The sequence below is a fragment of the Eretmochelys imbricata genome, chromosome 4, assembly GCF_965152235.1.
Source record: "Eretmochelys imbricata isolate rEreImb1 chromosome 4, rEreImb1.hap1, whole genome shotgun sequence".
Lineage (NCBI taxonomy): Eukaryota > Metazoa > Chordata > Testudines > Cheloniidae > Eretmochelys > Eretmochelys imbricata.
In genome coordinates this window covers 93097512-93117613 of record NC_135575.1, presented here as the reverse complement: position 1 = coordinate 93117613, position 20102 = coordinate 93097512, and the positions used below count along the sequence as shown (strand labels likewise).

The window sequence follows — 20102 nt, the reverse complement described above, 5'->3', positions numbered from 1 at the left end:
TGAATGGCCCAGTTTGCACCCTTCTTTTTGTTCTTTATGAGTTATGAAGCAGGGCAGGGGGTTTCCTGTTTCTTTTTTACCTTAAAATATTAAGTTTTTTGTTTATTAAGTTTATTAAGTCTTCACTGGTTTTGCTGGAGTTCTTGTTGGAGGAGCAGAGAAATGGAAATGAAGCTTTGTTAGCCATCATTTAGCAGCCTTCTGCTTCAACTCTAAACAATGAGAACTTTTCTCCCAACTTTTTACTCAGGTTTTGAATTAAATAATTGCCTTAAAAAAAGCAAACGAAATACAATCTGACAGAAAATCTCTTCCATACTCTGTTATTTAGATTTCACTTTCTTGGTACTGGTGATGTCATCATCTTACCAGTTCTTCAATACTACATAGTGTCTTCAAGGAAGAACACTAGTGATAAGACTTGCATTTATAATGTGCTTAAAAAAAAAACCCAAACAATGAGAAGACCTTCCCCATTCCCCACAACATTTAGGACTCTATACATTTGTTGTTTTTTTTGTTTTTAAAAAAAGCTTTTGGTTTTTCCTTTGCACCATTAACACTTGTCAAAACTGGAAGTTAATGTAAAGGGTACAAAATTCTAGCAATATAATAAGGCTTTTAGTAACAGACTGTTGGCTATTGTGACAACAAAGCATAGACCGTGATGGTGTGGGATTTAGTAGGAACAGGATGGCATTTTAAAAAGGGAGAATTATCTTTGGTTTGGACAGTGTAAGCTAATAAACTGTTAAATGTGCAGAAACGTTTAGATCCTGTGCTTAGGTGATGGGTCTATAGCCTTTGTGTAATAGGCTGCCATGAAAGGGTGAATTGATTGAGAATATTGATTGCCAGATTGCTTCCTGTATCTCACAGTAGTGGATTTCATCTACTATTTTCAACAGCATTTATGATAATCACTGATAAAAATGTTCTTTATGTGTTGGCTGCTGTCCAAAGGATACACTGGAGTGTGACATAAGTTCCACTGTAAAACCAGATCATATTGTTGTTCTTGGGGTTGCATGAAACCTTGGTAAAGTGGTAGGTATAACACAGCTGCCTTTCATTCAGGGTAAATTTAAAAAGTGATCAAGCTCCTTTACAGTATAAATAGCTTTGATGGTAGAAGGTACTGCTCAAAACACAGGCCTCATGCAAGACCAGCAAGGAATCTAAGGCTTGGTCTACACTTATAAGTTAGGTCGACATAGGTATGTTGGTCAAGGGTGTGAAAAAACCCGCCCCTGACTGACACAGTTATGCTGACCTAGCCCAGAGTATAGATGCAGCTGTGTCAATGAAGAATGTTTGTCTATGTAGCTAACTTAATTTGGGGAGGTGGTGGTCTTCCACTGACAGAAAAAATGCTTTTCTTGCCATAGGCTGCATCTGCACTAGTGGGTTATGGAGGCACCTTCCAACTTCTGGAGCAAATGAGGCAGGCATCCTCATTTCTGGCATTTCCTAACTTTTGAATGCTTGACTTTACAAACTTAATAATGTTCTTTTAACATAGTTTTTGTGTAATTTCTTCCATTTAAAAAAAAACTGAAAAAACAGAACTTCTGTCATGTGGCATCATGTTGACACCCATATGGTTCATCAGCTGATTTGGAACCTTGAGATGCACTGCACAGACCTCTGCCACATAAATTAACAGAGCAAAACATAGCAGTAGTAAGTTGACATCCACTGTGTGGATTAGTCCTAAAAGGGGTTGTGACACACACTGTGCCAGTGGGTTTCACAGATAATTTGATAGCAGAGGAATGGTGAGACTCTGGATTCTTGCTTTCCATTTCAGGCTCACGAGAGCAATGTGTCCTAGTGGGCAAAGGTTCTTCTGCCCATTCCCTTCAGGCTTGTCCCCTTTTGTCTTGTCCTCTCCATCCTGTCCCTGTCTTGTCTCTGTCCCCACCCCTGACTCCTTATCACAGTCTCATTCTTCTTGCCTACTCTGTCCTAGTCTCCACTTCTCATCCTAGTCTCCTTTCCCAACCAATCCTAGTATCCATTTCTGAATCATGCTGAGTGAGAACAGAATCTTTGGAGATTTTCTCTATAAACCCCAAGAATTCTCTACTGAACATGCGAACTGTGATTTTTCAAAGGCTTACAACTTGGCAAAAATTGGGGGATGGCAAAAGGCACATACCTGATACAAAGCGCCTCCTCCCCACTATCAAATTTCAAGTCTCCGCTCCAAAGCACAGGGCTCTAGCAATTCTCAAAAGAAGGGTTGCCCAAAATAATTTAAATGTCAAAACAATCTATTTTCCCTTGCCTCATTCTTGGAAAAGCATTAACCTTTTTGACAAACTTCAAAATAATTGTCAGTGGCAGACACTTGGCACGGAAAATTTTAGCACAAACACTTAAAATTGGGCAAAGTTTTAGACAACTGAAAACAGTCTTCTAATTGGGAGTGTCCGGCAACCTGAATATAAAGTACTTATATGACCCTATTAACATGGTATCTGAGCACCTCACAATCTTTTATGTAGCTATCCTCACAACACCCCTCTGCATAAAGAATTGCTATTACCCCATTTTACAAATGGTGAACTGGGGCACGGAGAGGCTAAGTGACTTGCCCAAGATGTCTAATGGAGCAGGAAATTGAACCTGGATCTGCTGACTTCTATTCTAGCACCTTAACCACCTGACCATTTTTCCACTACCAGCCCTGCTTACAATGATTTTCAGTAGATTAAATGCAAGCAAGCAACTCAGACCTGTCACTCCCCTGGGAACACTATGAACAACTACAGTTTTGTATTAGCATCTTGTATTTATAAGGCACCTACTACACTGGTAATTAAGTGCCAGTAGTTGGACTGGAAATTCTGTGTAAAGGTGCAGTAGCTATGGCAAAAATATACATGTGATAACTTCGGGTATTACTAGCACACCCAGTGTATTTGTTTTCAACGTCAATCTTTGTGTCTGGGGGTGAGTTGCTGCAGTAAGCTGTGTTCCCACCTACCAAGATCTTAACTACCAATAAGTGCTTACCTCCTTTCTTCTTCCTGCTTTTTTCCTCACCCTGTTCCCTTCCCCATTTTGCTTCTTTTCCTGTGCTCCTTTCCTTACTCCTATTGCCCTCTTCTCTTGCTCCTTGATTTCTTTCTTTTTCTTCTTTTTCTGTGCCCTGTTGCTTTCCCTTTCTTCTTCCATTTTTCTCCTTGCTTCCTGGCCTTATTCCTTCCCTTCCTTCATGCTTTCCTCCGTGCTCATCTTTAAATTCTTCCTTTTTACCTCCCCCTTCTTTTCCTCACTCCTTCTCCCATTCTTGTGAAGATCTTCCCCTTTTCTTTGTTTCCCCCTATCATTTTCTTGCTAATTAGCAAGTATCTGGGCTTCTAAAGTGAAATTGCTTCGTTCAAGAAGGGCATCAAAGAACAAACAGCAGGTCCAGGAGTGAACCTGTTCTTTAAGCTCCTCCTGCTGCCAAGCAGCAGAGAAAGCTGGCAGCAACAACCTCTTTTTTCAGGCCTGACCCTGATTAGTTATGAGAAGTGGAGAGGGGAGGGTTAAAAGAAAAAGTGGGTGGCAACTGGCAAGGAAAAGGGAACAGAGAAAGTAGAGAAAGTAAGAGAGAGGAAAAAGCTGGGGGGAGCAAGAGAAGGCTAAAGGGAACTTATATTCACACACATCATAGTGCAGTTCAGCTGATACAAATATAGAATTGTCTAAAACCTCTCAGGCTTTCCACATCCAAGCTGTCACCAAATGCTCCTGGTTCTTCATCTGTAACTGCTACAGAATACATCCTTTCCCCTGCCATTTCTTCTGCTGAAACCCTGGCTTATGCCCTAGGCATCTCTGGACTCCCTAATTCTTACACAGCTCCCCACAAGCCTATTCAAAGTGTCACTGATACTTATTTAAACTTCCTTGCCTTGATTACTTGCATTGGCTTTGGATAGACTTCTACATAAAATATATGGCCCAGATCCCCAAAGATATTTTCAGGATGGAACTGAGAGATATCAAGAGGAATGATGGGATAAGATGATGGAAGATGTGTAAAAACAAAAAATACCCCCCCCCCCCAAATAGCTTCTATACAAAAGTGAGATGAAAAGTGTGGGGGATCATCATGATGTTCCTATTACGCCTCTGGCGTTTAGGGCAGTGACGAAGCTCCTCCACTCCTGTCTGTTTCTGGCAAGTCTTTCAGTGATTCCCCAGCTGTGCCCCAGGTTTTTCAGCTCAGCTTCCACAGCTCTTTGCCATGTTGTTTTCAGGCAGCCTCATTTTCACTTGCCTTCAGGTGTCCATCTCATTCCTACTCTGGTGATGGAATCAGTTTCCATCCGAAGCACATGATCGATCCATCTCCAGCGCCTCCTGGCAATGATGGTGCTCAGATCCTCTTGGCTGCACCGTGTCAGTAGATCTTGGTTTGAGATTGTTCTGGGCCAAAAGATAAGGAGGGTTTTTCTGAGGCAGGTTGTATGGAATGAAAACAGTTTGGACATGTCATACTTTCTTATTCCCCAGCATTCTGCACTTTAAAGTAGTGTTGAAAGTACACAGCTCTGATAAATCTTGAGTTCGGTTTTGGTGTTGTATTTTGATGATTTCCAGACTGTATTTAAGCTCCTGAACGTGTTCCTGGCTTTATTGATTTTGTTCCGGATGTCCTGGCTTGTTCCATTGTCCTGGCTTATGGTGCTTCCCAAGTATGTGAATGTTTCTACATTGGTGAGAACATAATCTTCTATCCATACTGGTGATGGTGAGGCAATAATAAAGGTCATGATATCTGTCTTATTGCAGTTGATTTTCTGTCCAATTTGCTGGCTGAATATGTTGAGTTAAGTAGTTTTTTCTTGTATATGGTGTTGGGTATGTAATAGGAAAGCAGCAGCATCTGTGAAGTCCGGGTCTTCAAGGGTTGAGAAGAGTGTCCATTTAATGCCCCTTGGCTTGTCTTCTGTTGTACGCTGCATTACCCAGTCAATGGCAATGTTGAAGAGGACTGCAGACATGACACACCCCTGACGTACTCCTGTTTTGACTTTCAAACTGAGCTCACTGTGATCAACACTGCATGTAAAGTTGAAATAGAAGCTTTTGATTACATTGATTATAAGGAAAGGAATTCCAAATGCCCGCAGAATGCGCCATAGGCTGGTCCAAAAGCCTTCTCAAAGTCTATGAAATTTATGTAGAGTTGCCATTGCCATTCTAAGCACTGTTCTATTATGTTTCATAGAGCAAAGATCTGGTCTGTGCATCCATGCCCTTTCCGAAAACCAGCTTGCTCTTTTCTGAGAATGCTATCAACTGCCTCTGATATATGCTGGACTATGATCTTACACAGTACTTTGCTTGGCACAGATAAAAGTGTGATACCACGCCTGTTATTACAATCACTGAGAGTTCCTTTCTTTGGTATCTTCACCATAACCTCATTGGTCCACTCATCTGGCACTTTTTCCCTTTCCCAGACTGCTATAAATAGAGGGGCCAGGATAGATGCTGCTAATTTAGGATTTACCTTGAACAATTCTGTATTCAAGTTATCCTTGCCAGGAGCTTTCCCATTTTTTAAGGATTTGATGGCTTGAATGATCTCTTTCTTAGTTGGGGTGTCTGTGTTGATATCAAGATCTTCTTTTGCCTCCTGGATGTTTGCTTCCTCCTTAGGTGGCGCCCTGTTCAGCAATTCTTTAAATGCTCTGTCCAGCGTATTTCTTGTTCTTTTTCGGTTGTTAGTAGGTGTCCTTGTTTGTTCCTTATGAGAGTGTTTGTTGGTGTCTGCCGTTTACCACTGATAAGATTTTGTAGATGGTTCCTTGTTCACCACAAGCAGCTGCATCCTCTGCTTGTGTTGCCAGATTATCAATATAATGCTGTTTGTCCACTCTCACAAAGCGTTTGACCTGGCCTTGCTATACTGCTTGTGGTATTTGTCCTTTCACTTCTGGGATTTTGTGTCTAAAACTCTTTTTCTTCAGAGCTCGTCTGGTTTCTGTGGCGTTCCATGAGCTGGGTGTAATCCACGCCTTCCTTCTCTTCTGCCTGTACCCTAGACAGGTTTCACTGCTCTGTTTATAAATTGCTGTTACTTTGTCCTACTTCTTGTTGATCTCCTCATCTGCATTCCTCTCCTCTTCATCAAGGTCTGCAAGTGCTTGAAATCTGTTCTTTAACTGCAGAATGAAGGCTTTCTGTATTTCAAGGGACTTTAGCTTGTCAATATCATAATGTCTATGTCCCTTGTTTGGTGGACCCACACATCTCAGTTTTAGCTTGTTGGAGGCTGTCACAAGGTGGTGGTCGCTGCCAATATCTGCACCCTTTCTCACTTTCACATCTGTCAGTGAGCGTCACCATTTGCCATTGAGCATGATATGGACAATCTGTTTCTTATCTGCCATTTGGAGAACACGATGTCAGCCTGTGAATTTCATGATGTTCAAATAGGGTTCTGCCAATGACTAGGTCATTTATATTACTGTAATCAACAAGCCTTTCTCTGTTTTCATTCATGGTGCCACACCCATGTCTTCCCATTGCTCTGTTGTTGTTTGTGTTGTCCTTACCGACCTTGGCATTCAAGTCTCCCATGGCGATAGTTAGGTCGTGGTGTGATATTCTCTCTAACTCCACCTCTAGTGTAAGGTAGCATTTGTCCTTTACTACTTCATCACTGTCATTTGTTGGGGCATAACACTGAATCAGGGTGATATTATGTTTCCCTTTCAGTCTGGCTCTCATAAGTCTGCTGTTGAAGGATTTTCATTCAAGCAGGGAATGCTCCACTCCCTTCTTCAAAAGGATGGCAACTCACTCATGGTGTTGTCCATCATCCTGTCCAGAAAACAGCAAAGTTTCTCCCGAGGCTGTTCTTAATCTTCCTGATCCCGTCCATCTGCTCTTGCTGACACCCAGGATGTGTAAGCTGTAGCATCTCATCTCTGCTGTGACCTGAGCTAGCTTCCCTGCTTCATAGATTGTCCATATGTTCCAAAAAACAAGTTTGTTTTTTGTCTTGGTGTTGAGCACTTCAGTCTTCATGCCAGTGGCTTCTTTTCGGCTTTCACAGCTGGCAGTCTTACAGGTCATTGACTCCTGAAGGCCATCACACACAGTAATGGTCGATTTCTCCATTGCTGTTTCCATAACAATTTTTTTTATGGGACAGGGTTGTTAGCCCTGTGCCTAACCCCCAACCTGGAGGACCAGGATGTCTGTTTTGTCTGGCCTCTCCCCCACAGACCAATCCGGCATGGTTGAACCCCAGGAGCAAAAAGCCCCGGCCGACAGAGACTCTGAGAATCGTTAGAGCACGCAAGCTGTCCTGCCATGACAAGGCACTAGAGGACAGAAGTGTGGGGGATAGGAGCTACAAAATCTACAAGAGGAGAAGTTTGTGTCACAGAGGCAGAGAAAGAAAAGACGGCTCATGTTGCATCGTCAAAATACAGCAAGTATCTGAGTTAAGATAAAGATAAGGAATGGAAGGGAATTCATTAAGGGGGTAAGCTATAAAAGTCAACAAATCAGAAAAAAGAGGTGGACAAAGTATGTCTAGGGAGAAAGATAAACAGTGCCCACACCCCAAGAAATGATAGTGATGTTGGAAGAGAGACTTTACTTACCTAGCTATCTGAATTGAAAAGTAGGATAGCAAAATTCAAGGCCTGCAGTACATCTCAAATGGTATCAACATCATTTTGTTTGAAAGGATAGAAGGAGAAAGTAGACACTACTTTAGATCAGATACAAATGAACAAGAATTAACTGGTTGGGATCTTGGAAACTGTAGGTAACAGCTGTGCATCAGTTATCACAAAATGTCAGAGTCATAAAACCAAGCATGGGGAAGGATGAAAGCATCAGGAAAGAAGAATAGACTTGAAAAAGGCAGACTAATGAAAAATAGGAAAACTTAATGTGTAAGGTCGCATGGAGAAAGAAATTGATCATCAAAGGGGTCTGATGGTTTTCTTCTCAAGGTACCAACGAAAACAATCCAAAACAGGAAAAGGAGCTAAAGGTCAATGTAGTTTAATTATATAACATTAAACAAACAAAAAATCCAAACCATGAGCAGAAAAGTAAAAAGGGTTGAGTTTAATGTATTAATAAAGACATGGAGGGGCACAGTCAAGAAAGGAAAAGTAGATACAATTCACTATTAGCCCAGTAAAAAGAATCCATGTCATGTAATCAGAGAATTGATGTAATTTCCCTGTCTAGATTTGCTGATCTGTTTATGTTGATGCATCTTTTAGTTTGCAAACTCCTTATGAATCTACAGTTATCTGAATAAAAATGCTCTTTTTTATTATTATTTATTATTTTTTATTTCCCAAAAAAGGGAAGAGATACTCTCAACTGAGGCTTGATTTTGAACCATTGAAGTTTTCAGGTGTTTTGTCACTCACTTTAATGGTGCAGAACTGGGCCCTTACAGCAAAGAGATATGAGAGTAGATTCAATTTTCTTCATGTTTTTCTATGTCCTTTTTGTTCCAGTCAAGTCATTTATTCTGTTTTTCCTTTATAATATAAGAAGCTAGATGTTGTATGTCACACTAATGAGGAGAGGGTTCAAAAGGTATTTATGTAGAGGTGTCGTATCTTCTTCAAAAGAGACTCTTTATAAGCCCCATGTAAAGTACAGTAAAGAATAGATCCCTTATAAAGAAAAAAATCAGATATCCTCCTTTTCAATGCCCTTAAAATATAGTAAAGTATAGTGAAGAATAGATCCCTTGTAACTTCAGATCTGTGGACTGGTGCAGTGGGATGCTGCCTCTCTTAAGGACCACATGACACAACACATTATTGAGGGTAGAATCCCCTAATCCAGAAAGAATGTGTAATATGCCTGACTTAAAGAACTACTTGTGTTCCACATTATATACTGCCAAGATAAACTCTCATATGCTTTTAAGCATTCCACTATTTTTTTTCCCTGTTCTTAGTAGTAAGAATCACTGAAGTAGGGAATGTGTGTGGTCACTTATTTCATAAGAGAGAGCTATAATATGACAGAGTCCTTGCTTACTTTGTTTGTGATCACACCATATTATGCACACATACACAAAGGCACCTATAAAATTTTAGGTGTTCTTGCAAAAATGTTCATCACCTTGACATGTTTTTGTATATTTTTGTTCATGTTAGGTCTGCAAAGTATAAAATATATTTTTAAAAGCAAACATGCAACAGTCCTAAAGCAAGTTCAAGATTTTAAGAAGTCTTTTAAAAATGACAAATGTACAATGCCAAATCATTACCTCCTGAAGATCATCTTTAAGAACAACATATTTTGGAATTGCTTAAAACAGTTGTCAGTGGACACTTTGGGCCTGATTCTCACATCACTCTGGCAGTGTAAAGGGACCTTAAAGTGAGTGTAAATTTAATGTATAGACACATTTAAGTGGAACTTCAATATGATTAGCAAAAATCCCAGGGTGAAATCCTGGTGCAATTGAATTTTATGGCAAAACTCCTCTTTACTTAATAGGGCCAGGTTTTCACCTCCATCCTTTATTTTTCCTCCTTGTTTTCACATCCTTTGATATCTCACTGGATAGTTCATATTTTTCTGGAAGACACTTGTTTTTGTCTTAGCAAATATGACTGAATCTCTAAAATGATTACTCCCATCTCCCATAGATAGCAAGAAACTGGAATAAATATTAACTACTTAACCCCTATCACTGGACTGCAAATGGGCTGATTCTTAAAATTAATAATATAAGATGGTTGTTTTTATATGAAGAAAATGTAAGAAAATAAACTTTTCAATCTCTTCTAAGAAGAAGGCAACAAAACTGGGTTGTCTGCTTTTATATGGCAAGAAACTTCAATGTAGAACACTTTAGGAAAATTATACACTTGGGTCCATCTTCCTTGAAAATATAAAGTGTCGATGTTTTGAACCAAGGGTACAAATATATACATTTAAGGATATACACTGTAGAAGGGTTTTCATTCAAATGTGTTCAGAGATCCTGTTCAGGATCTTCCAGGTTTGGAGACAGCCGCTTTAAATGTGACTGTCCTGTGAAAAAGTTGCCTGTAGAAAGGACCTTGTGTGTTTCCATATTTCCCTGAGACATCCAGATTAACTCAAAATGAGATGGTGTTTTGTTTTTAAACTTTCAGTCTAGGAAATTCAGTGTGTGATCTGAAATGCCAATGATCGGGCGGCCTCTTTCTTTCAGTATCCTTATGGCCAATGTAAAATAAGTTAACAGTCTCAGTCCAATCCTTAGCAGATAAGTGTCACTGTCACAGAACACCACCAGATTTGCCACCCTTGTTGGTAGTCTCTGCAGAGAGGCTAAGGGTTAAATAGATGGGAAAATGAACTGCCTCCTCAGTCTCTGAGATGGTTTTCCTTTACGGAGTAGATGCACAAGGCTAGAGCCCTGTTTCTGCCCATGCTTTACATGTTCTATGGATAAATACAGTAGTGGACTTTAGCTCCAAGAAGATCAGACCAACTTGTTTCCTGAAGTAATATATTCACTTAAATAATCATTTACTTCTAAGTCAGTTGATAATTCAAAGCAGTCTGAAGATACCACTGTATTTTAATATTGATTATTTTTTACTTACAGGGAGGCACTATCAACTCTTATTCAACTACCTAGCAATACAGTAGCAAATAAGTGAGCCACAATATGCAGAGAAAATCCAGCCACTCACTTTATGAAAGAAAAAAAATAGTATAGGTGGTTTATTTAAGTAAACTAACTAAGCTAATTTAAATAGGTTAAATGTAGCATCCTGCAAAGTTCCTACAATAATCTGCTTCATATACTTTCAGTGACAGAGGTGGCTCTCCTTGCTAATACCATGCATACTCAACTGGCTAGAAAAGCAACACTTCTGCTGGCATCAGATTCAAAAGGCTCGGTTGTGGCCCCAGTCCAGCAAAGCTCTTAAGGACCTGCATAACTTTAAATGGATCAGTAGTTTCATTAACTTTAATGAGACTATTCCTATGCTTTAAGTTCTGCATGTGCTTACAATTTTTGGTGGATCAGAGCCAATATTACTAAAATCTATTTCAAAATGTATTACTTTCTGTGTATATGTGAAAAGTGCAGTATAAGTCCAGAGCATTTCTTTATTAGCAGTGGGCATGTGTGAAAGCCTGCTGAAGTCAATTGTAGTTTTGCCATTGATTTCAATGAGCTTTGGATCAGACCCAGAGATAGTGGTGGTACTCAAAAAAACCAACAACCCAGCTAATTATACAGAAATAAATGTCCATGCATCCTTTTGCAGCGGTTTAACTGTATTGGTTTCAAGGCTGATTTCAATTATAGGGTATATCTACTCTCCAAGTGCTACAGCAGCATAGCTGCAGTGGACGGCATGATGCTGCCTCGTATGGAAGCATTTGAGGGACACGGAAAAGTTGACATCCAGAGGAGTACTAGGGAATGCTGCAGATTCTGAGGTGACCTACTCGGTTTTCTTCCACTGTACATTGGCTTTGCTCTGACTCCTCCCACATTTCTTCTGTGGGTGGAGTTTATAGACCTTTCTATGGAACTGTTTCAGATTTGTGCACTGATATGAGAGTGAACTGAATAAGGAGGTTTGTCCTTGCACATAGAATTTAGAGGCAGTTTTTAGAATAAGGTCCAGATCCACAAAGGTATTTAGGCTCCTAACTTCCATGGATTTCAGTGAAAGTTAGAAGTCTAAATACTTTGTAGATCTAGGCCTAAGTTCTTACTCTTTTTAGTCCACAGGCCATGGGGCCTATGACCCCATGAATTTAAATTAAAATCTAACTAAATTAAGTAAGAAATTTGTAAAATTAATCATGAGAAACTGCACCCCAAAGAGTAAAATGGGGATTTCTGCTTAAAAAGTGATGGATGGGTATTGACCTACTGTTTCTTTGTGATAGCTTTGCAGCAAAATTCCTCTAAATTACTGATGATAAAAGAGCCTCATCATCTAATCCACCAACACCTATCACTTACATCAGTTTCAGTGGAAATTTATGGTGTACAGAGAATACAGGATGTGGCCATTGGGAAATTAATATTGTGAATGGCTTGTACTGAAGTTGTTTTCAACTTTTCACCCATATATGATTTAATTAGCCTAAAACACTTGCTTATGTTTATTCCAGCCAGAAGCAAAGGCTTGCATAAAAGAAGAAATCCATTTAGTGAAAAATGATCTTCCTCATTGAGGAGGCTATAATTTTTCCCATGTAACCTTTCAAACAACACATTTTAGCCGAATACAAAATATTTCTATATTTAGTTCTCTTCAGTGCTAATCAGTTAGCAGCCAGCTTTCTCAAACCATATGTATCCCATCTGTCTGTGTTTTTAAAATATTACTAAGTGTTAAACAAAACAAATTGGCTACATTTTGTGGGCGCTGTTAGCGAAAGGCAGATTGGGCCAAAGATATTGCAGACTTCACCAGCAGCCTCAGTTCTCACTGGTCGGACCTAACCTCCCCAGTGAGAAGTGTTGTAAGCCTTCGTGCTGCATTATTAATCTCCCCGGGGCACTCTTTTAACATCTACTGTCCTACTCTGAGCCAAGTCACATTGCTGCTGCGTGGTTTTGTGTCGTGGGTGGGGAGCTTGTGTGGGCTGTAGTTTAGTGGAGCTGGCGTGGCCACTCCCAAGCTCTTAAGGGTTTGCAAATCAGACTCTCAGTGCTACACTGCGAATAAGGATTACATGTTGCCATTCAGATCCAACTGTATTTTGCTAGGAGAGGGGAAGGGAATCTGTCCTGTGGTTCCCAAAACTAAACCGGTGACAGCAGGCTCCGCAGAAGGAGTTTGCTGCAGAGCAGCACACAGCCGTTTAAAAAAGCTGTTTTAACTGGTGCGACTTTCTAAAGGGAGCTCACGTGGAGATATACTGGGGGGGGGGGGGAAAGCTCAGCGTTCACCACTTACAAATAGGTTTCAGACCAGTAATGAGGGCACAAATAAACGCAATGTGGTGATAACATAGGCCGGAGGGACATCTACGTAGGATCTGAGATCTCTCGCTTCTTAGGTGTTAAGTCGAAGCATGAGTCAAATCCAGTTGGTCGTCGTGGTACTAGTTACGTGCTGCTTTATAACTAACAGTGGAAAGATACTTTAGCCAAAGCATGATTTTTTTTAGACAAGCCCTTACCAGTAGTGGCTTCGTCAAGCGGCTAGCCCAACCACTGCATTTTTTAGCTAGATTTGATCTTCAGGTCAGGGATTGTCTCTCCCTGTGGTTGGACAGCGCCTGGGATATTATGGGTGCTTATTTACTATTAAAAGAACCTGAATAATACTGAATACTTAAAGCAAGAGTCTGAATTCCTCCAAAGTACTCACTGGTGGATCGTTTTGTATTTCGCTTTTTCCTGAAGGCAAAAGTGCGGATAAAATTGGATTTAAAAGTAAAAGTCACCTTGTCAGTCTACTTTGCTCTTGATTCTCTGAGCGCTCTCTTTTGAAAACGCAACAGAAGTTTGGTTGCCTTTTGAGGGGGGGAAACCCGGGTTTGTTAGGTATTGAGCAAACAAACGACGTGGAAAATCATGTGAAAATTTTACGGTTTCACGAAATGAAACAGTTTGCTTTCCCCCGACACAAGTTTTATTCTAGCAGCTAAAGGCTCGCTAGAGTCTAGGAGCAGCGTCTAAGTTCTCCATGGGCAGTGGAAGGATGGGGAATCAGAAATGAAATTCCCCCTTTCATCCTAATACACCTCTTTTCAATTTTTGTAATTGCCAGTCTCTGCCATAATGAGATCCTTTGAAATTCAAAAGACACGTTTTAATGTTACATCTTTATCTTTGGGGGAAACCTAGTTTTCCACCACTGCTACATATCCTGTTAACAATCAGAGCCCAAGACCCTGAAAAGAGACCTATTGCACAATTTCTGCTGAATGCACTTCTTAGTTCATATAATGCTAGGGCCTTTTGATGTGCTACAATGCGCGTTACGCCCAAAGATTGTCTCTTTGGACAGATCTACAACGCTTGGCTTAATGTTTGGAAGTTAAATGGACAACAAGGATGTTGAAACTCCCACGCTTTAGCCACTGCAGACACTTGCTACATTTTCCTGTTAGTTTCCATAAGTGAAACAGACATGAAGGAGGCTGGGGGGGCGGGGAAGGAACATTTTTCTCTTTTATTTCCCCTTTTACTTTTTGTCAGCCTTAAAATAAGAGCTATTTGGGAAGAGTACGCCTTGTGTAGGTAGCTTGTATCGTCAAGTCCCTGGCTATGTTGCTACTCCATGAAATCAAAATTTATGATTATTCAAATGTTGGGGACTGTGAAAAGAGAGGAAGAAAGAGAGAAAATTAATATTGCAGCTGTTCTTCTGATTAATGAGAGATAATTGCTCATGAAAAGTCACCCCTGTGGCATTTTGTTGTCTCCTGGATCTTTGTTCTTTTCCACTATTATTGAGGACTTTCTTGAAGACTAAGCGGTTCTTTTCAATTTTTGGTATTCAGAAAGTGTTGCTTGGTTACAGATAATGGAGAAATCTCGGGCTATATTGGGTAAGATGTGCCACAGACAGCAATACCACAATGCCACTTTCAGAAAAGGATGGATACAAGTTAACGATGCGCTTTCAATAAAACATTAATAGACTTGTTCACGCTTTTATAATGACCTCATTAATGGGAGCTGGGGGCAAGTCCTGTCTTCTGCTTATGTTCGCGTAACAAAACCCAGCTTTGAGATCATTTGCAAACCAATATGAAACCAATGTTAGATTAGCCGATAAATGTGATGATAGCGCACGAGTCATGATGTTGCATTTGGTCTGCAAGGGCTTCTTTTGCCATTAAAATGGTCAAAACTAGTGTTTGTTCTTCCCACAACACCCCATTCACGGGAGAGCAATTTGGTCACTGGCTGTTTGTAAACTGGCCATTCTGCAGTTTTACGTATTCAGTTATGTCTGGGCGCCGCCTTCCTTGCACAGCCAAATCTGCCAGTGAAGTGAGTGCCATGGGGAAGGAAAGCGGAATATTTCCCTAGCATGAATTTTGGGGGGTGAGGGACTTCACTTTTGTCATTTAAGCCGCGAATCTCTTGTAAATAAAGGTGTCAGGGGCATCTGAAAGAAAGGGAAAATGAGGGCATCCAGTCCTACAAGTTGCAGTCTGGGGGGAGCAGAGCTGCTGTTCTTTTTGAACTGCTCTAGTTTAAAAGCGGGGCAATTTCGTTACATTCTCATTTGTTACACTGTCTTGAACTAAAGGCAGACAAAGCTATACCCTGTCACCCCGAGCAGAATGAAGGGAATCAAAGGATTTCCCCTTAAAAGGACTAATTTTCTCCTTGAATTATGAAAGTAATGGCTAGGTAACAGCCTGTGCTCTGTACCCAACTGCTTAATACCTTCTAAATCCTTCCACGTGGCTCGACTAGTCGTGGCAATTAGAGCTCATTATAGGCTCATAAGAGCTCTCATTTCGGGGATTACTTAATGGACAATGAAATTTTATCGGACAGAATTATTGAAAAATAAAATTGTAACGAGGTCGGTGTGATGTGGGCGCACGCCTTCCATCATTCCGCCTGGATTGGAATATCTTCGCCTTCACATCGCGGTTTTCTTCCTCTTCTTATCACTGCACTTGGTTTATTATAACAATTACAGATTAAAACCGTGATCTGGTTCTTACTCTGTCTGACTTTCCTTAAATAAGGCCATTTCCCCCCAGATCAGCTAGATCTCAGCAGATGCAGCTTGTCCCACTTCAGAGAGCGGGTTATTTCCTTCAGAGCAGCTTCTTGTGAACACGGATGACTCCAAACCTCTCTCTCCATTGCAGTAAAAACTGTATCACACAGGGAGATCTGGAAAGAGTCGCATCATCGGTCATTCTTATAATAATCATGTGTGTGTGCTACTTACATATGGTGTGAAGCCTAATAAGAATAGTATTTCCAAAGGCCAATGAACTTGCTAAGCATCCATGCTCTGTGCTTAGCTCAGATCATGCATAACTGGTTTACTAAAGCAACCCAATACATTATTAGGCCTACGTAGCCTGTGGGTCGTATCTGTTAGTTTGTCTTTAATCAGTATCAAAACCTTGGCACGATAGTTTTTCACCACACTAACATGGCGCTTTGCATCAGAGCACTTTCCTTTAATTAATCGCTCTCTAATAATTTTTCACTCTCGATTGCTATCTCTTGCCTTCCGGGATTTTTGATTCTTTGATCCTGTCTGTTGCTCTGAAGCAGTAAATGATGAGTTTGTAAAGGTGCTTTGCTGGCAATAGTTAAAGTTGAAGCTGACCTGCCTTAAAGTCTGCAACTCCCTAATTGTTGTCACAAGATGTTGGATTAGCACATTTCTGGAATAGCTGTCTGTTTACACTCCAGAGACCCCCAGTCCAATAAACACTTTCTAATTGAATTCTAATCACATTCAAATAGCTCAATAACCAGTCTCAGCTGCAATTCATAAAACTTTAATTGCCATCCATAAATCCTGAGCTCCCCAAGTGTGGAGTGTCCCTACAACTCAATTATACCTTGCTTGCCAGAATTTCACTGGATGGCGTCAAGAAGACGAACTGACAATCTCTCCTTTCACTCTCCTTAGGAAGATACCGATTTTGAACTGAGATTTATTTCTACTTCTCCTGCTGTGTTAGTGGCCGCATCCTCTGCACGACTGCAATGAAAAATAAAGCCAGAACTTCCCTCTGTTTTGTAATCGGGGAAGGGGCCTTTTAACTGAGGCTGAGATGCACTGGCACGTTACATTTCTAAACTCAGCGGCGAGGAAATATCCCCTTGATAGAAATGCAAACAGATGAACAAGCTTTGGAAACCACTTTTTCTTGATTTTTAAGATAAATTTAAACAGTGATCGCTGTTTGACTATGCCCATAGCCCAGGAACTTGTAGGATCATTGTGACAGGTTTCAGAGTAACAGCCGTGTTAGTCTGTATTCGCAAAAAGAAAAGGAGTACTTGTGGCACCTTAGAGACTAACCAATTTATTTGAGCATAAGCTTTCCTGAGCTACAGCTCACTTCATGGGATGCAATTGGTTAGTCTCTAAGGTTCCACAAGGACTCCTTTTCTTTTTAGGATCATTGTGTTTCTTCCCCCCCCCCCCCCCCATGATATCCTTTCAACACAATTAGGATAGAGATTTCTGTGCTAGCCTGGCTTCTTGGGGCCAGAGTTTTCTGCTGTAAAACGCAATTGTAACTGCTGAGTCCAAAGTCAAGTAGAATTTGATATACTGTCATATTTAAGTGATGCTTCGGGTCAGCTAACCAAGAATGCAATATTAGTTCTATTAACGATCAGTCCCCTTTTAAACTCCCATAGAACAGGTATTTGGAAAATCGTGTAGTATGCTGCAAATACCTTGGCTCTTTAACGAAATCTGAAATGCTCAGGAGTCACCGACCATATTTCGCTGTTGATCCAATTTTACTTTGAATGATTGCTTCGGCAAACTTGGTGGAGATCAAAGAATCCCTCTCTGACATTTTCTCTTTTCATTAGGATTTTGAACTGAAGCTTTGAAATGATCATCGAAGTTAACTTGAAAGTCTTCCGTTTTGACAACGTCTTGGCTGAGAAGTGTCCAGATATTTTAAGACTTCGTCCGTTGAACTAATTGCCAATTTGACAAGATTCACTCATAAAAAACAGCCCCTTACGCCGAAGGTAGCTCTGTCACGTAATTCACAGAAAATATAAGGGCTACTAAATTACTGGAAAAGCAGATGAGATTGTTTGTAGGTGTAACTCGACATAGTGAGAGGGACGATCACCCAGAAGTTATAACTACGTAGTAAATTAAAATAAAATCAACCGGATCCTGCTTATTTCATCACGTGCCATTGGTTTCGTCCTACTCAGGAAATGATGTATTATTAGTATAAACGATGGGACTGGAGAATCTCTTGAGGTTTATTTTTAACCTCTTCAAAGACTTGCATTTATTTACCGGGTAATGTGTTAGCAAGTGCAACATGGGATGTGGCTGAATCACAAACAGGGCAGCTGCCCCCTCCGTTGCTCCCTCGTTCCCTATAATTTATCTGGAGAGGAGGAGAACTGAAGTCATGGTGAAATTAACAAAACACACACACTTTGGAAAGTCTCCCCCTCCGCCCCCCTTGTTTTGTTCTAACTCGGGCAGCCTATCCTGAGGGTTTGGAGGAGAAGCCAAGGGGGTTTAGATCTGCATCTCTTTCAGGAATCACGTGTTAAATAGTTGATATAAAACCCCGGAGCAAGGGATCCAGGCGGGGGACTTGAAGACCAGCCCTCTCCAGGGACCCTTTTGTTCAGCTCTCAGACATAAGCACCTTCTCGCTAGCCAAGTGCTTCAGTGGCAACTTCCCCGCCTTGGCAAAGGAGACAGACCCGGCAGAGCCAGCCCCGACCCGCGGCAGCCCTTCGAAATGTCCCGATCCTTCTATGTCGACTCTTTAATCATCAAAGACTCCTCGAGGCCAGCTCCTTCCCTGCCTGAGCACCCCCACGGACAGGATTTCCTCATCCCCCTCAGCATGCCTTCCCCCCTGGTCATGTCAGTGTCGGGCCCCGGCTGCCCGTCCCGCAAGAGCGGCACCTTCTGCGTGTGCCCGCTCTGTGTCACTTCGCACTTGCACTCGTCCCGGGGGGGCGGCAGCGGGGCCATCCCCCTGCTCAAGAGCCAGTTCCCTCCCGGCGGAGACGCCCAGTACTGCCCCAGGATGAGCCATGCCCAGCACCAGCAGCAGCAGGGCCCGGTACCAGCCGCCGCCGCCGCCGCCGCCGCCGCCCTGGGCCACCCGGCCCATCACGCACCTGTCTGCGCCGCCACCCCCTACAGCGTGAGCGACCCCAGGAGATTCCACTGCCTCAGCATGGGTAGGAGTCCCCGGCCCGCGGGCGTCACTGCCCCTGGCTGGGGCGCACTTCGCTCTGCAGCGGGCGGGCACGGGGGCGAGCGGGGCTTTCGCCGGGAGGGCGGATGCTGCAGCGCGCTGCAGGTGGGGATAGACTAGAGAGGGATCGTTCACTCCCGGGCGGGGGGTGGGGGGTGGGGATGAACTCAAGGGGGAAAGAGCAGGTGTGTGTTTGCTTCCACTGGGGTTTGTTGGGCAGTGGTGATGTCGCACACAAAGCGGAGGCGGGTTTCCAGGGCTGGCGTTAGCGAGCAGGTAACGTGAGGCTCTCTGTCCGCACACACCTAAAGAGACGCTCACCCGGGCGTGGCGACTTGCGGCCGCTGTAATACACGAAATGAGCCGGGGAGGGGGAAATACGTGTTTTGAAAAGGGCGATAGGGGCAGATTCGTCTGACTTCTTTTCACGCCGCTTAGCCCTTCTGTCTCTCCCGCCCAGGAGGATCCGATACTAGCCACATCCCGAACGGCAAGAGGATGCGGACCGCTTTCACCAGCACGCAGCTTCTGGAGCTAGAGAGGGAATTTTCTTCCAACATGTACCTGTCCCGCCTGAGGAGAATCGAGATCGCTACCTACCTGAACCTGTCTGAGAAGCAGGTGAAAATCTGGTTCCAGAATCGAAGGGTGAAACACAAGAAAGAAGGCAAGGGGACCCAGAGAAACACTCACGGGGGCTGCAAGTGCGCTGGCAACCCGGGGCATTACCCGCGGTCAGAAGACGAAGAGTCTTTATCCCCATCATCGGCGAACGAGGACAAAGAGATCTCCCCTTTATAAAGCGCTAACAAACCCGCCGACTGCCTTTCCAAGCCGGGACGCCTTCGGTCCTCTGGCCTAGCTGCTTCCACCCTACGGTTGCAAGCCTGAACTAGACGGGGAAGCCTGTGTGACTGCGAGGGCATACACCTGCCCGAGCTAGGACCATGCTAAGGAACACACAAAGGCACTAGTTCTTAGTGGCTCTGTCCGCCCATAAGGTTTATTTTCGTCGCTTCCCAGGTTAGGTATTTTGAATGTTCAGGCTTTAGTGGTGAGCGTTCGACGAAAACATTATTTATAGAACACAAGGAGCAATCCCACTCTTTTTTTTAAAAAAAAGTGACCGAGGTCCTGGATTTCCTGTGGGCATGGCAGTTTTCCTCCCCTCCCTCCCCTCAACACAGGTAAAGAAAATCCCATTG

At 42.3% G+C, this 20102-nt stretch overlaps 1 protein-coding gene across 1 annotated transcript; it reads left to right on the top strand.

The window, feature by feature from the left end:
• The first annotated feature begins 18429 nt into the window (after nt 1-18429).
• On the top strand, nt 18430-19698 carry GSX2 (GS homeobox 2). The gene is made up of 2 exons (XM_077814577.1): nt 18430-18880; nt 19358-19698. Exons 1-2 carry the CDS (start codon nt 18430-18432, stop codon nt 19696-19698), a joined length of 792 nt encoding a protein of 263 aa, XP_077670703.1.
• The last annotated feature ends 404 nt before the right edge of the window (nt 19699-20102 follow it).

Coding starts and splice junctions, on each gene's coding strand:
- GSX2 (XM_077814577.1), top strand. CDS start 18,430: ATGTCCCGATCCTTCTATGTCGACTCTTTAATCATCAAAGACTCCTCG. Junction 18,881..19,357: donor ATTCCACTGCCTCAGCATGG/GTAGGAGTCCCC, acceptor TCTCCCGCCCAG/GAGGATCCGATACTAGCCAC.